Source organism: Bison bison, unplaced genomic scaffold (assembly GCF_000754665.1).
Source record: "Bison bison bison isolate TAMUID 2011002044 unplaced genomic scaffold, Bison_UMD1.0 scf7180017864469, whole genome shotgun sequence".
Taxonomy (NCBI): domain Eukaryota; kingdom Metazoa; phylum Chordata; class Mammalia; order Artiodactyla; family Bovidae; genus Bison; species Bison bison.
Genome location: NW_011495030.1, coordinates 1,283,397 through 1,301,211, shown reverse-complemented (window position 1 = coordinate 1,301,211; position 17,815 = coordinate 1,283,397). Strand labels below are relative to the sequence as shown.

General features: G+C 40.0%; 1 protein-coding gene across 1 annotated transcript in view; it reads right to left on the bottom strand.

The window, feature by feature from the left end:
- Window positions 1-4,943: 4,943 nt before the first annotated feature.
- Window positions 4,944-17,815, bottom strand: part of LOC105003462 (transient receptor potential cation channel subfamily M member 3) — a 248,658-nt gene continuing 235,786 nt past the window's right edge. The window contains exon 21 of the mRNA XM_010860631.1: window positions 4,944-13,345. Within this exon, the coding sequence (XP_010858933.1) occupies window positions 11,893-13,345 (1,453 nt within the window). The 3' untranslated portion in view covers window positions 4,944-11,892. The remainder of the gene's footprint in view (window positions 13,346-17,815) is intronic.

Genomic DNA, 17,815 nt, shown 5'->3' with positions numbered 1-17,815 from the left:
TCTGCAGACGATGTTTCAAAATGACCCTGTACTTTCTGTTTTGACAGTCTCCATTGAGTCTCAGAGCTTTAGAGCTGGAGGAACATTTGGTTCTTAACTTAGCGTTTAGACAGTCTTCCCTTGGTGACTATGGGTGGCTTTTGTGGCTTCCAGGAACCCCTTTAAATGGTCTCCCAGATCTAACCTTTTTTTCCCTAAGGAGGGTTCCTAGCTTTCAGTAGATCCCATAAGTGGTAATAACTCAAGAAATGTAAGCACCATTAATCTGGTCCAGGCTCTAAACCTCTCATAACAGACAGAGAAACTGAGAGAACAAATTAGGAAAAGAAGCAGTTATTGAATTTGGGAACGTCCGTATACTTTACAGGACTGACCTGATTTTCTGTCACTGCAGACTGAGCTAATGGCCCAGTAAAATTGGTTGAATGAAATAGAGCCACTAGGGAGCTTTTGCTGTCAGCATAGAAACCCCAAATAGCAGACAAGTCTGGTTGAAATTCCTAAGAAAGAAACATAATTTAGAAGCAGCTCCTTTGTGTGGATTACGTTTGAGCTCGGAGAAAAAATATCATTGAGAAAGATCTCTATCAACAAATTCCATCTCTCCACCCACGGCCCTCCCCACATGGCCCTTCCACCCACTGTCTTAAAGAAAAAGTGGGTCCCTTGGCAAAACTGATGCAAAAGAGAGCTCAGTTTTCTTTCTTAAACAGAGACAACGCCCTATTTGATGAAGCATTGCTGTGCTTACCAAGTAAGACAGAAAGTGAAAGTGAAGGTAGCTCAGTCGTGTCTGACTCTTTGTGACCCCATGGACTGTACAGTCTATGGAATTCTCCAGGCCAGAGTATTGGAGTGGGTAGCCATTCCCTTCTCCAGGGGATCTTCCCAACCCAGGGATCAAACCCAGGTCTCCCACATTGCAGGCAGATTCTTTGCCAGCTGAGCCACCAGGGAAGCCCAAGAATACTGGAGTGGGTGGCCTATCTCTTCTCTCTAGAAGATCATCCTAACCCAGGAATCGAACCAGGTTCTCCTGCATAGCAGGTGGATTCTTTACCAGCTGAGCTACAGGGAAGCCCATGTAGGAAGATGACTGTAGACAATTTCTGAGTCTGCAAATTATGGTTATAGCCAGCGATTGTCCCTACCCCTGCCTCTATTCCAAATTCTCAAAGATGTAGCCAAAATTGTGCCTGAGAGGAAGGGTACAGCTTGTCCACATTGTACAAAACAACTGCCAGCAAGGAGGTATCTCAAAGGATTCTCAGCTGGGCACACACTAAAAAATAATCCTCTAGAAAGGATGACTAGTTGTTCACCAGGGAATGAAGTAAGAGGATGACATTTCAAACAGAATGCGCCAACACTTGGTTGAGTGTTTCTCAAACAGTACCCATGAAATATTTCTGGAATTAGGGAGTTGTGAAATTTCTTCAGAATGTCTTTTCATCAAGGGGGTTTAATCTCCTTTTGCCTAATCCTGCAGTTCCCCTGACTGCTCCTCTCCCTTCTTGACCATACCATGTTTTTACACATCACAGTTTTCCCCAGAATTCTTCAGTCGCTTTCTTTTTAATACAGAATGGAATTCAAACTCAAACCTGGCATTTATGTATAAAATGCTGAGTCATCTTTTCCTGTCTGGGGAAGAAGAAGAAGAATGTCAATTTCACAGATGTGTTGAGAAGATAGTGAGTATTAGGGATAGTTCTTCTTTCCCACAAGTCTCCAGTGTGGACCCTCTACCCTTTTAGGTTGGCTTCCCAGAGTTCTCCCAGTGTCTTATGTGTTCTCATGGCTACATGTTTGTTTTGCCTTGGACCTCAGCCTTCCCCTCACCTCCTGTCTTTTCAGTCCTGAACATTCCTTGAGGCCCTGCCTAGCTACAATACTCTTTCTGACCTCTTACTTTTAAGAGCATCTCTGTGCTGTTCTATGCAGATTCTCAGAGTACATAACACAGCCCTGTTTCCTGCCTGAATGTAAAACCATCCACACACTGCCTTCCTGGTGGCCATGCTGCTGCTACATGAACACTTCTAGTGTTGATGAGCTAAACTTGGGCTGCTCATTCCATTTTTTTCAGCAGCTCTAATTAAATAACTGGAGTATGTAATTATCTTTTAAGTCATGACAGTCTTGCCTTTTTAATAAAATTTTCAGTTCTTCCAGAGGAACAAAGTACCTGCTAGAAAGGCACTGATTGTATTTGTGCCTAAAATTACAGTTTCATGACATTAATAGTTAAATCATTGCTAACACTTTTCTTTTCTTCCACCTTTATCATTTTTTAGTGGAGAGGACTTGCTATTACAGAGTTTGTGATTATTGCAGCACCCAGGACAGAAAGAAGTCAAAGAAAACCCTCTTGGTTGATGTCTACTGGTACTTGAACCAACTTTACTTAGGCCACTTTAGGTTACTCTTCAACAGTATTTGAATTTCTGAAAAAAATTCTGTTGCAAAACTTATTCCTTTCTCTCCCTTTTTCTGTATCTTCTAGTCTTTTTACTATTTATATACTGTATCTGTATATCTGTATACAGTATATATAGTATATATATACTGTATATATATCTATATCTGTATACTTGGTTTAGTTTTTATAAACATTGGGATTACACCCTATATGATGCTTTGTATTTCCTTTTAAAAAGACAATATACCAGTGACATTTTTTAATGTCAAAATGCGAGTGCATGCTCTGACTCTTTGTGACCCCATGGACTGTAGCCTGCCAGGCTTCTCTGTCCATGGAATTTTCCAGACAAGAATACTGGAGTGGGTTTCCATGCCCTCCTCCAGAGGATCTTTCTGACCCAGGGATTGAAGCTGAGGGTCCTCATCTCCTGCAGTGGCAGGCAAATTCTTTACCATTGTGCCATGGGGGAAGCCAGTGACAATATACAAACATTTAATCATTTTTAATGGCTCCAGGTGGTGGCACAATTGATCCATATTTTTCTTCTATTGATCAACATATTTCCAATTGATTTTTAAATTCTGATTTTTTTTTTACCTTAAAAGATATTAAAAAGATAAGATGACCACCACACTCCTATTCACAAATTCACCCAGTGTTAAGCGTTACATTTTGCCAACCCCATATTTATATGTTGAAATCTTAATCTCCAGTAGCTCAGATTGTTACCTTATTAAGGGATAGGTCTTTGCAGGAGCAACTAGTTGAGATAAGGCCATATTCAGGTAGGTTGGGCCCCATATCAGTGTCCTTATAAAGGGGAAAATTTGAGTATAAACCACAGGGAGGATATTACGTGAAGATGAAAGCAGAGATAGGATGATGCTTCTATAAACTGAAGAATGCCAAAGATCACCAGAAACTCACCAGCAGCAGGACAGAGGCCGGGAACAGATACTCCCTCACAGCCCTCATAAGGAACCGACTCTGCCAACACCGGTCTTGGACTTCCAGCCTCCAGATCTAGATTCAATCCATTTCTGTTGCTTAAGTCACCCAGTTTGTGCTGTTTTGTTAAGGCAGTCCTAGCAGATTAATACACCCAGTCTTAAAAAAAAAGTTGTTTAGTGCTTGAGATAAAGAATATTGAGTGAAGGCCTCTCTATGGTGTCTGCATTGTGTAATCATATCTATCTGATGACATACTGTAGGATAACAACTGTGACCAAGACCAAGCCTTCTGGGAAATGGCTCATACTACAAAAAGTAGTTTGCCGGATGTTATGGCAGAGGTCAAGTTAACCACCAGAGATCGGGCATGGTAGAAAGGAAACAATTACTGAGAACTTTCTACAGACAAGGGTGTGGTAACCCAGGCCTTTCTAGGGTAAGTTATCTTCAGGCTTTTAATCAAATTGGGTAATATAAACAAGTAAATGTGATAAATTATCTCTAGAAAATTTAATCTTTCTCTACCTCCATTAATATGTCCTTCAAGGAAGCTCCATGTTGATCTAAATCTGAGATTTTGGCAGCAAATGATGGATGATCCAATTTTCCAGGAAATCTGAGGACACATGATTGAATATTGTATGTGTTACATAAATGTGCACATTTATGAACATAGACAATCTGCTTGTAGAAAGCTATGCCAGCCATTCCATTTTCCAAAAAACTGAAAACAGAGCCAATGGGAGAGGTAAAGATAAAGGTACTCTTTGGAGCAAAGCCTCATTCATTCTCCACACTGGGGTCCATATTGGAGACAAAGTCCACGAGGCTGGGGCGCCTAGAGGTTCTAATGAGGATGAAGCACTGTAACATTCGGGTGCTTAGCAAATCCACATTCCCCTTACCTTTAAAAATTGTGAATCACTATATTGTACACCTGCAACTTATATAATATTGTACAGCAATTATACATCAATTAAAACAGTTAATGTCTCCCTTACATGGCATGTCGTCCTCCTGTCGACTAGCTAAACCGTCCTTGTTCTTCAGGGCACATTCTGGTGTAATCTGCCCCAAAGGGCCTTCCTTGCCCTGAGCTGCAGAGCACTGTTGCTCCTCTGAACCTCTAGACTCTTTATTTTTCATGCTCTACTTCTTAGGTGGTGAAATAGTAATTACAAAATTATATCTGATCATACTTTATTATAGTCAGAGTCAAAACTCCACAGGGCAGGGACTCTGCCTGCTTTATTCACCTTGGCACACCATTGAGCACAGAACAGGTACTCAACAAATTTTTTTGTAAAAATAAAAGATTGTACATATATGTGTTCTTCAATTTCTTTTCCCATTATTATTTGAAGTTAAAACATTTGTCCTGGACAACAACATTCCTTCTTTGATGCCTGGATATGACCCACAGACCACCAGTTGCAGCCTCTGATCTACAAGTAACTATTGAGCCCAAGGCAATCATCTCTCTGTACCCCAGCAATTCTTGTCATGAGAATGGTAGGAATCACATGGTGGCAAATAAATGCACAAAGAAGTCCAAGTCATGTTTGAACTACTGAGGTTTTTTTTTTTTTTTTTTATTGCAAAACATTTGTTACAGAAATTTCAGAAAGTTTTTCCCGTGGTATCTGCCAACTTCTGCTTCAAATTATATATCTAAACAAACAAGCTCAAAGTGCATTGTGAATCCAATAATAGACCTTTAAAAAAGAAAACTTCCTCTAAGGATTTATATATATTTATAATGTTGATAGATATGCAAACCACTGTCTATCTATACACAAAGAAGGAAAAGATGTATATATATTTAAGAAACCCAATTGCAAAATTATTTTATTTATAGGAATTCATTTAAAAATGATACTTGAATAACTTTCCCCATTATAAACTATGGTTAGAATGTTTACAAATGAGAGTCTAAGTTCTCTGTTATGGAACAGCAATGAGTACACTATACTGCATGGACTGTTCTGAACAGCAGGAGAAGCAATATAAACTCAGGTCAGACACTGTAGTGGCAGGAAGCAGATAAGCCTTGATACAATGCTATGGTACTCTTCTTCTGAATCTTCCTCACAAAGATCCCACATTTAGGTCCAGAATGATGCAGCTAGCAAATAAACATGCACATATCATTTGAGAGAACAGAAAGAACCCTGAATAGGGTGAGTTCCTTTCTCTCCCACCTCCATTTTCAGTGTATTTTGTTTATGTATTCACTAATTTGGAATCAGGAATATGGTCCTGGTTGGCTCTGCCTCAGAGGTCCCAAACTATTGCCTCCAGGTTTGAAAGCTGCTGGCAGACACGTTTGGCTAGCACAATGTTTGCAAATCTGAATGTGAATGTCTTTGTAGCAGACACGTGCTCTCTCAAGCCCTGTAAACCCTACTTCTTCCTGTTGTTTTTCCCAGCCCAACTGCCGCATTTGTGTTCTGGATCCAGCCGCTTCACGTATTTGTGTTTGCAACCCCACAATCTAGAGGCAGATGGCTGCTGCTGCTGATACGTGATAAGCTGGGGTAAAGATGTGACTGATTCTTTTGGGATTCAGACAGGCAAAGTATTGATGAGGTTGATGCAAACACCAGTGAAGTTAGGAGCATGGGGTGAAGTTGCGGGGAGGAAGCTAAGTCAGTGGGAAGATGAGGGCTGGACAAAGTCTGAAGGCTTGCAGCCGCTGGTTCAGTTTCCTCTGCCAGGGTCCAGAGGGTATGGAGGTGACAGGAGATAAAGTCAACTGGTCTGGCAGAAAAAAAAATAAAACCTTGTGCTGGGCCAAGAGCAAGGAAGAAAGTTAAGGGGGTGAAGAAGGCTGTGTATCCAGGCCCAAGGCTGAACCTCTCTCTGCATCCCCCAGCCCTCAGCAGCCCCCCAGCTCCAGAGGAAGGCCTAGGTCAAGGCTGGCACTGACGCTCTTCAGAAAACTATGGCCTTCTAGCCATACATATTCTTTTCACTTCCCAGCACACAAACTTTGTGTAAACGGGCAATGGCTTGAAGGTTTAATGGGGCTGGGAGAGCAGGTCAGTTAGGGAAGGGAAAATTTACCTCACTCTTACTGCCACCTGGATTACTTGGCCACTGAATTCCTCTTAGACACATGTAGAAATGGTCATGTCTTGATTTCATTAACAGTGATCAGTGCAAGGAATTCATCAGAGAAAAGGTAACGCAACCAACTTCTCAAATGAAGTACAAAAAAAAAAAAAATCCTGTTTTCCTTAAAATCAGAACCAACTGCTCCTTTGATTGACTCCAATCTGAGAAAGAGACTGTGTGACAGGTAAAAAGAAAGCCTAGGCCAGTGCAGGCTGACAGAAAAGTTCTCTTTACTCTTTGAGGAGCCATCATTTATAAGACTATGCAAGTTTCATCCTCCCTTGTTCAGATGTTGAATGGCTCTTCACAATGAAATGGTGACTTCCTTGAAGGGCAGACTCTTCAGAGTCCCCCTGTGCTCAATGAGACACGCAGTCACCCATCTCTCACCCTCCCCCAGGCCAGGCTCACACACAATGTGAGAAAAGCCCCAAGGTAGGAGCTTTTCCTACCTATTGTCCACTGGATTCATCCATACTGATATGTGGATTTCTACACTGTCTTGAATGGACTCCTCACTCTCATCTCTGGTTTAGCAACTTGCACCCAATGGCCCTAAAGACTCAGAAATATGTCCTTCATATATCACAGATGCACCAACACTAGAGCTTGGTAAACCCAAGTGGTGTTGGCTAGCTATCTCCAGGTTACATAGCTATAAGGCCCTGCAGTTAATATTTTATTCCATATTATTTGTTCAGAGCTTAAAAAAATAGTAAAAAATCCTTGGTTACTTTTTTGTTTTTAATTTTTTTAAATTGGACATAATCCCCAAACAGTGTAAGAAGCCCAACAATTTGAGTGAGTTCCTAACTGGTTTAAGTATCACAGCAGGCAACAGTAAAACATTAAGTGCCTTTAAAAAGTTAAAATAAATGCATAAAGCAGTGCATGCATTTTGTCGCCACAAAAATTAAGACTGGATTTGGAGAGGGATTACTTCATTTAAGTCACATTAATATTGTTAAAGAATAGTGAGCTATAATGCAGTATTTAGAGCAAGTATATAGCCACCTACACACTAGCATCACTTTATCGAGAAACAAACATATTAGTGTTACTACATGAACATACTTAAAATACTGTACACTGCTTCCACACTGGGTTAGCAGATGTAAACAAACAGCTAATTCAACTGGAGCTTAAGATATTATTTTCAATTTGTCATATAGTTTTTGCATAACATGCCAGTTCATCTTTCACAAAACCGTAACTTGCCTACCACAGCTTGCAGGGCTGGTCAGAGGATGCACATCAGCTCATACAAATATTTTACAATGGTCTATGGGAATGTGGAAAACATGAAGCAGATCAGGAACAAAAGTACCCATTTCATGAGGATGCTAAATAACATGGAGTTGGGAACATCATTAATCCTTGCAACATGTGCTTCTTTATTGAATGTTACAGATTTGTAAAGGATTATAAAGTTATCCTGTAACGTTCATTAATACAACCACATGCTACAACTATGCTGAGTTAAATATGGGTTACATATATGTTTACATGTGTTTTATAATACAGCATTGCCCCACACACATTGAACAGTATAGCTTATAGATATAGCATGATTGATGACTGGATAATATATAATTACAGAAGTTAAACAGCCCAAACGTTCAGAAAGATTAGACTGTATAGCCTTAGAAAGTGGAAAAAATGTACTATCCAGTTATCTACCATAATATTATCTATAGAAACCATCTTTTAGAATACATTTGAAACATTCAGAAGAAACACATTTTGTGTTTCTTACAAGTACATTTTTATTTGATAATTCTGATATATATATAGATATATATTTTTTTTTTTTTTTAAAGGGGGAACTTTCAAAGTGCTACATAATATCCTAGACCTGGAAGCTTAGACTTAAAAAAAAAATCCAGTTCTGTAAAGTGCTGCATTCTGACCCCTAATATACCTTCTGGCTGGAGAAACAAACTAGCCCCGCCAATTATAGCCAAGCTTTCCAGCTTCATTCAAATCCACCCAGGAGAGAGTTTCTAAGTATAAATATAAAGTTTGTTGATTAATCAGGAATTCCCAAGGTAATTTTCATTAAACATCCTTACATTTTTTTTCAAAAGGACTGAGCAATTTAGAACAAATCATTACATATAGTAGTATATAAAAATTGGCACCTTAGAAGCATATGATTAAACCAAAGCTATTACTTCCTTGAGCGCTCTATGACTTTATTTATATTCCTCAATAACTTGCTGCTCATGGGCTGCTTAATTCACAGAGAAGGTAATTAATACCCCCTCGATCAGGGACATGGCGAAATAAATGGTCTGGACACAAGCTGACCGTACAAGGCCACAGAATCAATGCCACACTGGTGTGCAGAACACCCAGAAATGGAAAGAAATGGATGGAAACATAACACACATGTAAATGCCCAGGAAAGAAATGGCTCATGAAAGTTATACAGGTTGTGTTTAAAGTCACTTAAATTTGGCTTATATATTTCATACACTTCACAAAAGATTTAAGAACTTCATTTTCATGCACAACAAAAGGACCAGGTAGTCACAAGGTCAAGGCTGTTAAATACTTTGTTTCCTAGGTTTGGTTCTCTCCAGAAATCACAATGAATGGAAACACTCATGCTCATAATTTCTTTCCCCTATTTTCAATCTGGTCCAGAATGAGGCCCTGGAGGTGCTGTGATATCCTGCTCTGTGATCAAAGAATAATAATTTCACCTCCTTCCTAGATTCCTCCACAGATTTAGAGAAGCCTCTGGCTTTGTAAGTATGCTCCATATTTAAAATCATCAAAGTGTTTAGGATGTAAATATATCAAACTAGCAAGAGCTAATCCAAGGAACAAAAGTAACAAAATCTGGGTTTAAACTCTGGTGCTGAGACTTGGCCTTCCTGAGAATCACAGAGAAATGGTCTTGAAATGTAAAGTGCCTATTACAGCTGCATTGATTATGAATAAACATGGTTCCTCTTCCTCATTATCAATCAATATGGAACCAGGGGTACATGAACCCTTTAAGGTTATATTGCAACTCTACATGTACATACATTTTTTTTTTTTTTTTTCTGGGAGGTGAGCCCCGAGCTTTCATTAGATCCTCAAGGAGATTCATGACTCAAGGAAGTTTTAGGGCAACTAAATCTATCTTAGATTTAGATATTCTTAGACCTATTCTTAGACCAATAGACCAATCTATTCTTAGACCAAATACATGTTTATTGAGGGGAAATGGCCAGTAAAAATATAATTGTTTCTAGAGCAATTATATATGAGGGACTCTGGTGACTTGTTTCTTACTCACTTAAATCCAAGGAGTGAAGATGGAATTGTTGAATTCTTTATATGCAGCAACATCATTGTCTCTACACCTGAAAAGCTTGTTCAGAAGATTTTGGTTTTTGTTATTTAAAGGCTAGAGATTTTGTCCATGTATTCACTTGATTTCACATAATGAGAAATCTGGAATTCAAAACTACAGAAAAACAAAATAACCAGGAAGTATTAAGTCTTTTTCCTTAAAGATTTTTATTCTCCTTTAAATCAGTGATCCAAATAGGAATCCAAAGATTTGATAAAAATTTCTTTATCCCACTTTAAGTCCAGATTCTGATCTAGAAACATATGCCTATATTTGAGAGTCCATAAAACTATCTGGTTTAGAACCGTACATCTATTCTGATTGTACTTGAAATAATCTCTTTGTGCAGGAGAAACCAGACTAAACGAGATTCCATGATAGCAAATGCTTCCGCAGAAAAAAGAGGCAAAGGGAAGGTAGTGAGTCATGTTGGCAACTCTAGTTTTGTACAAGGAAAAGCTAAGGTCATAGGGATTTTAAAAATTTATAATTTCAACATGTCAAAATTTAATATAATTAACTCTTTCAATGGAACTCCTTGGATATTAAAAAATCCTGGTTATATCTCAAGATGATAGAAAAGTCCAAGCCTTTTAAGAAAGCTCTATATGTCTGTTTATAAACTATATATTAACATGTCTCTCTGTGTAAATGCATATAAGCAGCATATACTACAGAACTCTTTATATGTTTATTTGCTTTCTATTTTAGTCTACCGCATCTTTTTTATAGCTCTGTGTATAAGAAAAATATTCATGGTATGCCTGCTACTGATGGCTTGGGTTGATACCAAACTCCCAGTCAATTCTAAGGTTATTTATGGTTTTGAAACTTCCCTAAAAAGTGCTTTGGAACATTTCCATAAAAAAGATACCAGCCCTTGAAAAACTCCAATTAAATTTATGCTGAGCTCAGATTAAATGGCAAAACTCTAGGTATGAAAATATCCACATGTAACCAGATATTCATATACAAAATGGTCATGTGATAGGTGGTGTGGAAAATTGGCAGTTACATCCTGGAGATGTTCAGAAGACATGGTGGATTCATACACATAATGAGGGTCACACAAGCAGCATCACACATAACATAGATGGTGGGAATATAGCAGTATCTCATATGGCAGTTTTAGGTGAGTTCTGCCTACTATTTTTTTTTTAAGTTCACTATTATATTCAGTGAGTGGCTTAATTGATGATAGGTGAGATACAAAATAAATTAAAAAATATAAAATTATTTAATTACATTCATCCTGAGCTTACTTGACTATACTTGAATGCCCACTGTATATAATAAACCACTTGACAATTGTTTTTAACATCAACTCTTCTTTCATTTTGATTGCAATACAAAAAGGCATTTCTTTTCCCTTTATTTTCTTCAAAAGAGATAAAAGTTGTGGCACCAGAAATGAATATATAAGAGACAGGTGAACTATGACTGTTACCTTGTTTTTTCTTTATAATGATCAATTACAGAAGTGTTGGCATGAGAAGGATGTGGGACGTTAGGTAGAACTGCTTGCTGCCGGCTTATACTGAATAAAAAGGATGCTCTTCATCAGTCACCAGTGATGGAGCCAATGTGAAAAGAAAACAGAATTGAAGTTTAGAATATCTCATTTATATGCTGGCTACTTTATTTTATTTTGCAATTTAGCCCTGCATCCTAAAACTCTTGATAATGGTCAGAAATGGAAAGATGCCTCCTGGCATGGAGCATGCTTGATGCCCCAATCATTCCCAGAGCTCATGGCTTTCTGAAATGACTAGTTATACACATTCATCTCAACCCTTCTTCTCCCTCTTTCCCCTCCCTACCCATCAAGTGTGAACATGACTTAAATCCCCTGCGTTTTGCACTGGGCCAGATCAAATGTTTTCTTGATCTGTGACCCAGAAGTCACCTTTTAGTTAACAACTCCCAAGGAATGACTTGTTTTGCTCAGCTAAGAATAAAGCAGGTGAGTTTCAAGAAACAGGAACAGGTGAATTTCAGGGAGAATTTGAGGGCTGGATTCTTGAGCCTCCTGCAAAGCTTATTAGAAGGTTTAGTTGTGCTTGCTTTCAAAGCTGTGAAAAGCAGACATTCTGGAGAGTCTCCTCATGGACAGACTGTCCCCTCGGCCCTCTGGCTTAGAGGACTTACTCCTCTGGAAGGGATTTCTCAGGCTTGCTGTGTTCCGCTGCCTGTCGAGTTTGTCACTGATGGAGAAGCTCTTCCTGGTGTGGGCATATGGTGTGCTTGGCTCCTCTGCTGAGTAGCTGTTGGCGCGCTCTATCTTGGGAACTGTGATGTTGTTTGACAGGGTTCTGTCTGAATTATCACCCTCCTGGGGGAGCATTGCGATGGTGGCTCTCCGGCCCTTGGCCTCATTCTCCTCACCATCAGAGCTGGGGTGACTCAGTTCTGCCTCTCGCTCGGGATGGCAGCACAATGATTCCTCCACTTTCCCTCCAAGACCTCCCAGGAATGTGGTTCTGTCAGCAATCACTTGAGGAGCATTGACACATCTCGTGTCAATACAGTCTGTAATACTTGTATATTCTGCTGTTTTCATGGGCACCCCAAAGTTGGCATAACAGCTCCTCGAAGGAGAAAACATAAAGCTATGTGATTTCACGATGGAGGCTTCTTCTAGAAGAAAGGGGGTGGTGGCTAGGTAGCGGCTACTTTTGGAACGCTCAATGGTGTGGTACATTGGAGGGTCAGTGTCCCATGGATTTTGGCATTCTGGGATGTGGGTATAGTCTGAAGAAAAAGATCTAGTGTCCATGGAAGTGATGTCCTCAAAATCAGTGCTCCGGCTTGGCAGTCTGTCTGTGGGTGCAAGAGTTGCATAGGCACTACTTGAAGGAGCTGCGGAAGGTACTGGAGCCGAAAAGCTTGGTTCTCCCAGCCCAAGGATGTTCATGGAATTGTCCAGTGGGTCTATATCACAGTGGAGCTCATCCATGGCAGAGACATAGATGTCTATACATGAAGATGGTCTTCTGGAGTCGGGAACAATGGCCAAGGTGTTTGCAGGGGCTGCAGGAGCTTTGGATTCTTTTGCTACAGAGTGGGAACTAGTAGCTCGGTGTAGGCTCAGGGACCTTTCTTTAAAAAGACTCTCCAACTTTTCTATCCCACCTTTGTCTTTCATATTGACTGAATAGAAAGAATGGCTTCGCATACGGGGCATTAAGGTTGGAGAAGTTGGGGACAAGGTCTCCTCACCTGCAGGGTCTATACTCTCTTGGAGCTTGAAGGTGTTCCCCTCCTGGCTGTTGAAGCTGCTCTGGCGGACAATGTAGGCTGCATCTGTGCAGTCCGAGGAGGTCCGCGAGCGGATTTTGTTGGATTCAGCCCGCTCTAGACCTGTCAGGCGCTCCAGGGCTGTGGCCATGCGCCCGATGAGGTCTTCGAGCTGTGCCAGCCGGATGTCCACGGTCTGGAGCGAGGCCTTCATGCAGTGCTCCCTCTCATTGACTTCCTCCAGCCGCATGGACATATTCTCCACCCTGGGCAGGAAGAGAGAACCAGAGTCACTCTGGGTAGTTTCTCTGCAGGAGGCTGTGGAGCAGGGACAGAGGGGCTTAGAATTGTGCCCCAACTTAGTGCCATCACTGTCCTACTGGGGGGAACTGAGGGGGTGTGGGTAGTGAGAAGGGGTGGAGAGGAGAGGATGGCTGTGACCCTGTCACTGGGAATCACAGAACTCCAATCTTTCTAAGCTAGAAAAGGCTTGAGAGTTGATTGAATCCAGCAGTTTCTAGCTACTAATTCCCTTTCCCTCGGGGAAACTTCATGCTCAGTCCCAACAACTAAACACCTAGGCAAGGAGGTCTTGAAGAGGAGTGAGGCCAAAGTCCCACTCTTTGCCGCCCTCCTGGCTTCACTGTGGCTTGAGGCAGGGTTCAATGACCTAAATAAGGACTAGGATGTTGGCTTAACAGTCACCAGCAAAATGAGAATGTTTCATTTGGATGACTTTACCCAGTTTTGCAGTAGAATTGTAGAATGTAGCTATTCTTACTGTAGTGTGCATGTAAAATTTGTATTTTATAGACTGGGATTATGTTTATTTTGCATATACATAATAATCTTTTGTTGTTGTTCTTATTCACAACAATCTTTTTAGAAAGTAGTACCTCCAAAGGAACTGATATGGTCCTGTTACTGAGTCACCTGGGGTTGACCTTATTTAACCCGATCCTTTCATTAATAAAGGATAAACAAATATCAAGAAATTTAGCCAAGATTACATAATTTTTGGTAAACTCTAGAGTGGCTATCAATAAATCATCCTATGCCTCTCTCTGTCTTTCCAGGTAGCTGATCCAGGTGCTTTCTATCCCAGTTATTTCTATAGTCCCTATTCTTAAGGGTGTGATCTGTCTCATATTCCTCTTTGCATTTCCATGTTGACAGCCCAATACCTGCCAGATGTCAAGAAAGGCTCACTGAACAAATCACTGTGACAAACTTGATTTCAATTGTTTAATGGGTTGCTAGGCCATTTACTTATAAAGACAGAGACCACATATTTAAAATAAAATTGTGCCATATTTTTCACTTGTTCAAATTAACTTGGAAAGGACAAACCAAAGGCAAGTTTTGGTTTGAGCTTAAACTTTCACTTTTAAATGTCAAAAGGCAAATCTTGGAGAATCTAAAAAAGATCTATTCACAACTTTTTTTGAGAGGATAAAGATACTTTCCTAATTCTTCCAATATGCACAGCAAATTACTTGACCATTGACCCTTAAAAGGAACATGGCTGCATGCTTTACAAAAGATGATAGGAATTAGAGCTAGGTCCCTCCAATTGCTGTGATGGTGGTGGTGGTGGTGTGTTAACAATAGCAACACCTCTATCTGCGAAGAATATATATTTCAATGCCAGAAGGAGATATAAGAGGCATGTGGTTTCTCTCTCTGAGGGACCTATAGGTTTAGAAAAAAAACACAAACATGTATAAAAGTCTACTTCTGCTGGCCAGAGTGGGAATATGTGATTCTCTTACCTTTGCAACACCCTCCCCTGCCCCCCCACAACTCACTCTGCTCTTTTATCTCTCAGTTTCCCTTCATCAGTCTAAGTTTCTGGACTGCTCTCAAGAGCCCTGCTTCAGAAACTTTTTTTTTTTTTTTTGCTCCTTTCTGCTGCTCCATAGCCAGTTTAGCACCTCTAGGGTCTAGGCACACTCTGCCATGATGCTCAGGTATATTTCCAAAAGACTTGTACACTGAGCAATTCTGTATCTGGCAAACCCAATGCTACTCATCCAGCTAGCACAGATGGTTCAGAAAGAAAATTCAACTTTTTCCTATTTCACTTGTTTTGTGGTATACACGTAGCCCAAGAAACAAATTACTTACAATAATAATTTTGTGAGTCTTAGAGACTTACAATTGACTTTTTCATCATCTATCCTATGGAGTTTGCAAGTATTACAGTTCGTTTTTGCAATGCAATACGCTTTCGGTAAGTAGATAAAAATACTATTTCATTAAATGCAGGAGTGGGACAGATGGTACATTTTTGAAGAATGAGGATTTTTGTTTGGGATACTTAGGTACAGGGTCCAGCTAGTTTTTCAGTGTTGGCAGAGTTACAAAATGCAGGATAATTTTCTTCCTCCCTCTCCTGTCCTTTCCTGGAGTCTGGTATATACAAGGTTGGTATGGAAAGAGATAAAGATGTTCTCTGAGTATAACTGCATGTGGCTATTGTTTTGGGCATGGGAAGATATCTTCCTGCACTGTGGGGACCCCCCTGTGCACCCTACCTCACTTTAGTTCCAGAATCCAACACTGCAGAGAAAACTAGCAAGTGAAAGGCTGAGCTAAGGCACCAAGAGGCAATGAAAGAGTAAGGACTTGGTTGTGGGGAATAAACAGAACCCAGACACTAAGGACCCTAAGGAATGGGAGGGAGAGAGGAGGTACAAGGAAGAAGGGGGTCCTCTGGGAAAGCAAGGAGGTGCCCAGTGGGAGCCTCAAGAGCAAAGATAAAGAAGTATGGCTCCAGGGGGTAGAACTAGGGGAGGGAAACATTCTAGAACAAGATCAAGGAGCTCTTCTTCACCAAATCTTAACTTTCCTGTGGGCTCTGAGGTGCTTTGGAATGTAAGACTTGAATTAAAAAAAAAACAAAAAACAAAAAAACAGAACTGTTTGATCTGTTTTCTTTCAGAATCCTGGATGTGTTTAATCACTTGACTGTATGTCAGTTAGGTCATTGATATAAGTGATAGGGGTTTAATATAGGAGTTATAAAAAAGAGGAAAGTTCCTAGAGTCAAACTTACATACGCTTATTCCATACATAGAGTTCTTCCCTTAATCTTTAAAAAGAATTCTTGAAAAGTTAATTTGTCAATGGGCATGCATTACAGATATAAATAGGTATGAGAAACAAATCAAGAGTTTTGGCTCATAGGGGTAGTTTCCAGGAGCTGACTCTGGTCAAATAACTCAGGAGATCATATGGAGGTAAGAATGGTAAGATTTTATGGATCAAAAGGAATCCTCAAGGAGATACATATGGCAGTGACTAAGTAAGAAAATAAAAAGGGATTTGGAAAGAAAGATGTTGTATGGGAGGGACACTTTATTTTTCTTTCCTTCTTTTAAATTTCCAGATCTTGTGTGACTTATTTCAGAATAACTCAAGACACAATCACAATAGGCACCCAACAGAAACCTGGAAAGGTATGAGGTGGTTCTTCTTCCCAGGAGGCCAAGAAAGCAACAGCCAGAAGTCCATCAAAGGACACTCAATAGACTGGTTAAAAAAAGAAATCCAGGTCCTAAGACAACCAGCCTCTAACGGCCAAAGTGATAAGGGAAAGGGCATTCAAAAGAAGATTCTGGCGGCACAGAAAATTTCAACTTCAATATGCAATACGTTAAGGATTATTGTATTCTTGCCACCTCTTAATATCTTCTGCTTCTCTTAGGTCCATAGCATCTCTGTCCTTTATCAAGCCCATCTTTGCATGAAATTTTCCCTTGGTATCTCTAATTTTCTTGAAGAGATCTCTAGTCTTTCCCATTCTGTTATTTTCCTCTATTTCTTTGCATTGATCGCTGAGGAAGGCTTTCTTATCTCTTCTTGCTATTCTTTGGAACTCTGCATTCAGATGCTTATATCTTTCCTTTTCTCCTTTGCTTTTTGCTTCTCTTCTTTTCACAGCTATTTGTAAGGCCTCCCCAGACAGCCATTTTGCTTTTTTGCATTTCTTTTTCTTGGGGATGATCTTGTCCCTGTCTCCTGTACAATGTCATGAACTTCCATCCATAGTTCATCAAGCACTCTATCAGATCTAGTCCCTTAAATCTATTTCTCACTTTCACTGTATAGTCATAAGGGATTTGATTTAGGTCATACCTGAATGGTCTAGTGGTTTTCCCTACTTTCTTCAATTTAAGTCTGAATTTGAGTCCAAATAGAAAAAGGAGTATGTCAAGGCTGTATATTGTCACCCTGATTATTTAACTTCTATGCAGAGTACATCATAAGAAACGCTGGGCTGGAAGAAACACAAGCTGGAATCAAGATTGCCTGGAGAAATATCAATAACCTCAGATATGCAGATGACACCACCCTTATGGCAGAAAGTGAAGAGGAACTAAAAAGCTTCTTGATGAAAGTGAAAGAGGAGAGTGAAAAAGTTGGCTTAAAGCTCAACATTCAGAAAACGAAGATCATGGCATCTGGTCCCATCACTTCATGGGAAATAGATGGGGAAACAGTGGAAACAGTGTCAGACTTTATTTTTCTGGGCTCCAAAATCACTGCAGATGGTGACTGCAGCCATGAAATTAAAAGACGCTTACTCCTCAGAAGGAAAGTTATGACCAACTTAGATAGCATATTCAAAAGCAGAGACATTACTTTGCCAACAAAGGTCCGTCTAGTTAAGGCTATGGTTTTTCCAGTAGTCATGTATGGATATGAGAGTTGGACTGTGAAGAAAGCTGAGT